This window comes from Arachis hypogaea, chromosome 13, assembly GCF_003086295.3.
Source record: "Arachis hypogaea cultivar Tifrunner chromosome 13, arahy.Tifrunner.gnm2.J5K5, whole genome shotgun sequence".
Taxonomy (NCBI): Eukaryota; Viridiplantae; Streptophyta; class Magnoliopsida; order Fabales; family Fabaceae; genus Arachis; species Arachis hypogaea.
In genome coordinates this window covers 143,112,070-143,120,787 of record NC_092048.1, presented here as the reverse complement: position 1 = coordinate 143,120,787, position 8,718 = coordinate 143,112,070, and the positions used below count along the sequence as shown (strand labels likewise).

The 8,718-nt window shown below is 31.3% G+C and overlaps 1 protein-coding gene across 3 annotated transcripts; it reads left to right on the top strand.

The window, feature by feature from the left end:
- Positions 1–4,329: 4,329 nt before the first annotated feature.
- On the top strand, positions 4,330–7,812 carry LOC112792503 (zinc finger protein 4). 3 transcript variants are annotated; one of them, XM_025835768.3, is made up of 2 exons: positions 4,330–4,794; positions 6,565–7,812. In XM_025835768.3, the coding sequence occupies exon 2, from the start codon at positions 6,660–6,662 to the stop codon at positions 7,401–7,403; it is 744 nt and encodes a 247-aa protein (XP_025691553.1). In that variant the 5' UTR covers positions 4,330–4,794; positions 6,565–6,659; the 3' UTR covers positions 7,404–7,812. The 3 variants fall into 3 exon arrangements, with proteins under 3 accessions (XP_025691553.1, XP_025691552.1, XP_025691554.1); XM_025835767.3 differs by having other exon boundaries at positions 4,350–4,790; XM_025835769.3 differs by lacking the exon at positions 4,330–4,794 and adding an exon at positions 4,848–5,194.
- The last annotated feature ends 906 nt before the right edge of the window (positions 7,813–8,718 follow it).

Below are 8,718 nucleotides of genomic sequence, written 5' to 3'. Positions count from 1 at the left end.
AATTTCTGATTCATTAAGTCTCTAAAAAAATAATATCTAACTCAAACTATTTGCACCTATTCTAAAATATGGAATTTGTAACTAATAGAAGACAGCCACTTTAATTGTCATAATAAATAGTAGAAGAAATAGCTTGAAAATATTCATTGATTATCTCCCAAACATGATAAAATTTTGAGAGATTAGTTGTCAAGTCTTGAATTTTTTAATTTTTTAATTTTTTTTGGCTTCATCTGAGGCAAATTGTTGTAAAATTTTGGTAGGATTAAAATGACTATCCATTTCCAAACTCTTAATGGTAAACATGGCATCACGCCTCTATCTTAAATAGTTATTTTCATTCGGTTTGTCACTTATTGGAGAGAACTTTTTTATTGTGAAATTAGATAGAGTGGTCTCCATGATTAGGTTGAACAAGGTAATGCAAGATTAGAGACTTTAATGCCATAAAAAAGACTGTGATTTAAGAGAATAATATCAGTTCATCTCAAAGAATAATGTTACAACTAAGATAAGATGATTGAAAGCAAAACAGAAAAAAATAACTTGTGAAAGAGTGTTGCATTTGATTATAAATTCTGAATTAAAGAGTTTAACTACAATCGAATAGAGTCCTCGCCATTATATATGTATAAATATATGTACTTTTAATTTATTTTTAATATATATTTTATATTTTAATATATATTTTATACTAATAATTAATGTTAATGAAAAATTTTGGTGCAGGTCTATAATGTTATTTTTGAAGTAATAACCATGTGTGTATGCTACATTATTCTTCTTTTTCTCTTCTCCGTTTTATAATATTTTCAAATCCTCTTCAATGATTAAAGTATTAAACAGAATATCTTATGATAGCCATGCTTCGGTGCAATCAGAGAAGTGTCCGGTAAGAGTTCATGGCCATCGATGACTTTCTGGAAGAAAATAAATACTAATGACTTTGCTGCGTTTATAGAAAAGCAAAATTAAAACAGTATTTTAATGAAAACAATATTTTAATTTTCTTTATTTTCCTATCCTGTTTTCTAAATATAATAAATTAAGGAAAAACTTAAACGCCGCTTATGCATGCTCTATGCTTCTGCTTTCTCTGGTAGCTCTTGAGGGAACAGTTAGATTCATTAGATTTTGAAATCAAAGGCCAAATAAATGAGAAATGTAAAAAAATTAACATTTTTTATTAATATTAATTAATAATTTTAAATTAATACCTTATTTTAATTTATTAAAATTTATAATTTAACTTTTAGTATCTAATCGAATTGACCAGACAAAAATAATAAATTTTTTCAGTTATATAATATTTTTTATTTATTTTGAAAAGTAATAGCTCAGGTTTCTGCTATATATAATTATATATAGAGAATGCTATGATAAATTTTGACAATATTTAAAATATTATATTAAAATTAATGTAACATTTTTATTATTTAAAAATATTTTTCTATTTTAAAAATAAAAAATATGATCAATAATAAAAAAATATATAATTTTACTTTAACAATATTTTTTGAATATTATCAAAGTTCTATAACCGCCATATATATATTGAAAGGCTCTAAACACAGCTAGCATCGTTTGTGGTCCAGTAATCAATCTTCAGATATTAGAAAACAGTGGGAACAAGTTGAGCCAGAGAGATCAAGTTTCATATGTACATGCTCTACTTAGATCATGCATTGAACATTCCTTTCTTAATGAGCCACTTCGAGTTTTATTTTTTTTTTCATTTTCAATAATTAAGCTATATTATTTCTGGACATTACATAGTTTCGAGTGGAGAAATCATCAGTGGCTCTTGGACTGAATGGGGACACAGGAATTTTGACTATTAAAGATAAAAGAGAAAAAAAAAGTTATTCCCTTATTTAAGTAGCACATAAGTTAGGGTTTAGAGTTTAGAATTTATTTATAGTTATATACCAACATCCAACAAAAGTGGTTGATGTTTCATAAAAATTTAATTAGAAACTAGATTATTTAGATACATCACAATTAAACGATTATTATTTACATGAAAAGATATATTCGTATAAAAATAAAATTAATAAAATTATTAGATAATTTAATATGTTTGATTAAATTATTTAATATAATATGTCTCAATTTTTTTAATTATTGTGATCATATAAAAATATTTTTATATGAAAAATTATCTTATAATTATTATCATTTGATGTATCAAATTTAAGTATTTTTACTTCCAGAATCAGCAATTATTTCGAAAGAGTCATGTTATCAAATGTGTTAACTTGTTGAAATTAAAGTTCAGTAGTTCACATGCATGTTTGAGAGTTTTACCGCTACTAGAAAACGGCAATCAATTCAACTAGACTACAAAACCAAAATGAATTTAAAAATACACCCCTATTTTAATGTCAATCAAAAGGGAGTGGGGGGAAAATAAATAAATAAAGAAAAGAAAAGAAAAGATAAAGAACAATCTGCAACACAAGTGGGGCAAGATGGGGAAGTTATGGGAGTCCATGAGTAATGACAATGGTAGCTGGGTCAATAAATTGTAAAGAAAAATATCCTCTATTCTCACAAAAATTAAACATATATATCACCTTACAAAAAAGGTTAAATTAAATATTGAATAAAAATGGGTCCACATCTTTCCGTAGGGGAACGGGTAATCCTTTTTAAATTGCAAATGTTATATTCTCAATGATCTATAATTAGAATTTAAAGTTGACTCCTTTAGACTACTATTTATTAACAATGATCTTATGAACAGAGTTGGCCAGAAAAAGAACTTGGGCAAATACTATTTGTGTATACATACGTAGCCAGTACTAATACCTAATTGATTTTACGTAATAATTAAAGGCACGACTTTAACTTTATGCTAATTTTGTTTATTTAAATAATATAGTAGGGACTAAGAGGCGATTATGATAGGATGCGAGTGACGACAGAGAAAGTAGGGTAACCCTTGCTTTTATTATTGTCTCTGGTGTTTGCTCTCTTTTAAGTCCTAACAGACACTCACAAAGACAAAGAGGACACGGACACCAATAAATACTGCAGCACCTTTTTTAAGTACGCCTACTTAATCAATGTAACTTATACAATTATTTACAATTATTTATTTCATTTTATTAAATCCAACAAATTATTATACACAGACAAAAATAAGATTTGGCCATTGTTTCAAAATTCTGTGTGTATAATTACATGATAAATTTAATTATATATTCATTTAATATATTAAAAAATAACTTATTGTATTTAAATTAAATCTTAAGAATAAAAAGAGATGAATATTACCTAATTTCTCTAAATTAATTTTCAAATCGTAAATTTTCTATTCCTAATAACATATAAATCGTCTCAAAACTGTGTTTTAAATTATATGTTGATCGTTATATTCTAAGATAATTTATATTTTGAAGTGCTCTTAAAAAATACACATAAATCATTCTAAGGTATCGAGCTTTTAAAATTGACGTAAATCATCATGTATAATCATTTATACGTTTTACATCTAAAACATATTGGAGTTGGACGATTTATATGCAAAAGTTACCCCTCCTCACTAGTTTAGAGTGATTTATTGGTTATTAAAAATATATACTATGAATTATTAAAAATATATTTACATAAATCACTCTAGATTAGTAAGAGTTAACTTTTGTGTATAAATTGTCCTACTTCAATATATTTTAGGTGTAAAACGTATAAATCATCACATTTTAGGACGATTTTACGTTATTTTAAAAGCTCAGTATCTTAGGACGATTCACGTGTATTTCTTAAGAGTACTTAAATCGTTCTAAAATGTAACGATTAATATATAATTCAAAACACAAAATCCTGAAACGATTTATATATTATTAAAAATAGGAGATTTATGTTTTAAAAATTAGTTTAGAAAAATCAAGTAATATTAATCTCTCTTTATTTTGTTTAAATAAAAAAATCTAATAAAAATACACTTAATAGGTTTATTATGTAATTATATATGATAGAATATAATTTACTTTTTAATTTTTGAAAAATATTCAATTGATTATCGGAATAATTTTATGTATGCATGTATATATGTATGTAGAGCAATGCTATAGAACTAGCAATTTTTGTGAGCAAATAGTTATCAATGATGATTTAATGGTGTGAGATTTTATCTCATCCATTAACTCACCTTTTTCTGCTAGTTACATGCTGGCCAAAATTTAACAAAACTGCTGATCCTTTAAACTTTTTCATGTATGTATGTGTGTGTAATATTTAATTTATTTTTAATATTATATAAAACTAACTAATTTAATAGTTATTTTTTTCATAAACTTAATATGGCTGCACTTCTAAATATATTGTAAGAATAGTTATTTATGTTTGAAGGGACAAATTCACACTGGTAATGGGTAAGCGATGATGATAATTGATAAATTGATAATAGGGGGCTTAGGAGTTAGGAGGGTTAGTAGGAAATAGAAACCTCAAATTCGACAAAACAAGTGCCTTCAACTCAGTACATGTTATCTGACTCCTCTGACTTTCCTCCATCATCATCATCATTCTCTCTCTCTCTCTCTCTCTCTCTCTCTCTCTCTCTCTCTCTCTCTCTCTCTCTCTCTCTCTCTCTCTCTCTAATCTTATCTCCTTTTAGTTGTTTTTCACTCACCCCTTTATGGACTATGGTGGTGAATGCTAAAAGGAGCATGCTATTGCTACCCTTTCGTCTTCTTGGTTCTTTCTGATTCTCTCTTCCAACTTCAAAGTTGGTAGCATAACCTGCACAGGATTTTATTTTTCTTCTTTCCAGTACAGTACTATATGTAAGTAAGTACTTTTTTTTTTTACCTATATCACCGCCTAAAGATTTGTTTTTGATCATGTCCCTTTATTTTATTCCCCCTTAATTTTTCCTTTTCTAGTTCTTACATGCATTTGAAGACTTCCATGCTACTTCCTTACTTTGCTTTCCTCTTTCTGTTTTTGTGTTTTTTCCCACTGCTTTCCCCTTTTTTCACACCGCCTTTTCATTTGCGTGGTTTGGGATCTCATGGAGCTCCAGTCTTAGCTTGCCCAACTAATTTTTGTTGTGCCTGCTTCTTGGCATGTTGAGGATTTTGCAAGTTTTTCTTTCTTTATTTGAATTTTGAAACTGTTGTTATGAATTGTATGAGTGATTGTGTATAATCAGTTTCGTAAAGAAAAGGGAAGGGTTGTGCCTACTAAAGTGAGTATCAGAAATTAGATCTGTGTTTTAAGTATGAACTGAAAGCTTTCAATTTGGTGTTAGTAACATCCCTTATCTCTTTATATGGTTTAGTGATTTTAGTAACTCTGTAATTTCCATTTTCCACTTCTCCTTCTTCTTCTTCTTAATCTCTTGTATGACCAACCCAAACCGTGGTTATCTTGGTAGCTATAGTCTCATGGGTGATGTTGGAATAGTTTTGTGTTTCTATGATAATTTACTGAGAGTTAAAATCTGTCCAATTTCTGGAGATAATTCCCTCTTGATTGTTCAGATAAACAAATCTGATCCAAATAATCATAAATTTTGGAAATCTTCTTAATTTTATCTTGGGAGGAAGTCTTGAAAGTTTCCTGCTATGAGGCTTTTTATCTCAGTGTAAAGCTGTAGGTTCCAGCACACTATTCTAACTTAATTAGTGATGTGAGAAGGATAAGGATAATTATGTGATTATTTTTTGATAGAGTGATGATTGGCATTGGTATTCATAAGAAAAGAGTTAACTAGCAACAAGAGTGGCTGACGATTTGTCAGTTTCTTGAGTTGTTGGGTGTTCAGCTAACTGGTGGTGATGGGTAGCTAGAAAAGGGTAAGTGGGTAAGGTAGCAATTCATTGCTACAATTCTTCAAATCTTTTTGTTAGACAAGGCCTCCAATAAGGAACAATCATATTTCTCCGCAAAGCATTTCTCTATTAGCACAATGACTCTGACCAAAAGTTTACTTTGGCATCTTTCTCTTGAAAAATAATTTAGCCTTACATTTTCTGCTCATATTTCGGTTATTGCTGAGTTTGGATTTTATTTTCCCTGCTAAAGAGAGGCGTTGGAATATACAACAGTACAATAGATAAATTAGAGGGAACAAAAAGTTTCTTGAAATGGAACTAATTATCTTCTGGTGTATCAAATACTGTAATGTTAGAACATATGCATACATTGTGTACATATACATGGACATGTGAGTCAATGTGGAACTAATTATCATCTGTTTTGTATGTAAATTATGCTGTTTTGAGTTTTACAACGACCCGAGTTGGGCATTAAGTCTTACATAGCACACTACTTTATTGTGAAGGTTTTATCAAAAGAGCTTTACATAGTAAAAGGATGATGATAATGATATGAAAATATGATAAAGTAGTCCAACTGAAAGGAGCATAGTTATGTATTTAAACTACTAACAATCACATATCTACTCCTGATTTTTTAATTTTATTACTTCTCAATTTTCTCCGTGCACTGGTTGCTTGTGTGTAAATGATTGGACTGTTATGTTCCATTTTACAGCCATGAACAGAATTATCTACCTTGAGTAGCAAATAATATAAGTTATCATCATATTTGCAGGTGATAGTATTATGGTAAGATAACCACAGTGATTCGGTGAGGAATTTGCTCTGTTTAATTGCTTTCCCCGAAAGAAGTTAGCTGTTAGTAGAACCATGATGACTCCAAATTTGAACTTGGAACCTGAAAATTACTCAGAAGGCAGCAGCCAAGTAGCTTCGAGCGCATCGCTCCAAGAAACATCCCCTGAACTCAACAAGGAAAGCACCACTGCTTCCTCCTGTCTTACAAATCTTACAAAGGCCGAAGGTGATCCCGGCTCCGTGACCCTTGACTTGACACTCAACTTCAATGCGAGTGACGGCGAGTTAAAGGGTACTAGTGATGCTAGCAGTGAAGTGGGACCAGAAGCTTTTGCTTCAGGATCAGCAACTCCCAGGGTGTTCTCTTGTAATTACTGCAGGAGGAAGTTCTTTAGCTCACAGGCTCTTGGGGGTCACCAGAATGCTCACAAAAGGGAGAGGACAATGGCAAAGCGGGCAATGCGAATGGGCATGTTCACCGAGAGGTATACAAGCTTAGCATCTCTGCCTCTTCATGGTTCACCTTTCCGGTCTCTTGGCATTGAAGCTCATTCTGCAATGCACCAAAGACCCATGCCACAATTGAGGGCTCCTGATTTGAGAGCGGGTGCAAAATTTGAGAGAAACCATTTTGGATCACCAATATTCATGGAAGATGAAGATGTTGGGCTATTTTGGCCAGGCAGTTTCCGACAGGTCGGGCAGCAAGCCGGTGTTAACATGGTACATGCTCAAACATCCAATACTAATTATTCTCCTATGCCACCTGCTCAACCAAAAGCATCAACATCTCCAGATCTCACCCTCAAGCTTTAGAATTTTTGAGAGATGATACATGCACTGATGAAACCTCACACAGCCTGGCACCACCAAAAATAAGTGGCTGGGGAAGTTCCTCATTCATCATCTTCAATCCTAACCATACTTTCTGGGCCGATCATTGTTCTGTTTATGGGTTTATGATGGTTTTGAATGGCGTGTGTATCATCATCATCTTGGCTGAAAGATATTTCATCTTGATTTGATTCTCTAGAGACATGGAAAATTATTATTAGTTAAATAGCGCGCGTGCATTGTACAGTGAGATATGTATTATCCAATGGCGGTGTTAGCTTATTTGAATTTCTCATTAATTTGGATTTCACTTCATTGTTGATGTTGTAGCTATTATTGCTGTGTAAGTTTAGGAAGACAAACTAAATAAATGTTCTATATATTTCTACAATGTATGTTGTGATAATCTGATAGAATGTGTGACTAAACAGGTTCCTCACTCGAAGGAAGTGCTACTTTGTGGAGTCCAGCGTAGGATTACACTCCAACTTCACTTTATCTTATTATATTCCATATATTCTAATGCTATATAGGCTTAGGATTTCTCTGCTTAAATTTTCATGGAAGATACCTATCGTAACTACACGAGGTCAATGTGGTCACAGGAGATTTATGTGTCAATATTGTGTCGTTTGATTTATGTAGTCAACTCTACCTAATTGAATAAGATTTTGTGTTGTTTATGGCTATTGTAACTACACATTATTTTGATGAAAAGAAATTCTTAAGAATCCAAGTTGCAATTTTATGTGTCGATTCTTTCATAATTCATGGGAGAGGGGGATTATTGTTATTAGAAGCAAGAAGATGCCAATATTGTATACAAAACAAAGATTCTTATTTCACCTCGACATGCAAATTTGAATTGAATTGGACCGACTCTTGAAGACTTAAAGGGACATATCAATCAGATTCTAGGGAGTAAGGACAAAAGGCATTTTCAAAGAACAGAACAAAGAACAACTTGCAGCATATAGGGACAAAATCACGACAACTTTTTGTGTCATTTTGTCATTTTCTTTTGGTGATACATTGGGGCCTAGGCCCAAAAGAAAAAAAAAAGAAGCCACTCTCATCCAAGGGTTAAAACTAAGTTGGGTTGATCGAGTGGTCAGTTTACTTGTCCACTAAAGCAAATGTAGAGGATTCGAATCACGTCTTGTGCATGCAGCAATCCATTGACCAGTGACAGACCTTTAAATAGAACTTAGATCCGTGACGTGTTGCTGTGTTATACTTCTTCTGACAAGCCAATTGGCACAAAAATTCCCTTTTCTCCTAAGGTATGCTTATATAC

Coding starts and splice junctions, on each gene's coding strand:
- LOC112792503 (XM_025835768.3), top strand. CDS start 6,660: ATGATGACTCCAAATTTGAACTTGGAACCTGAAAATTACTCAGAAGGC.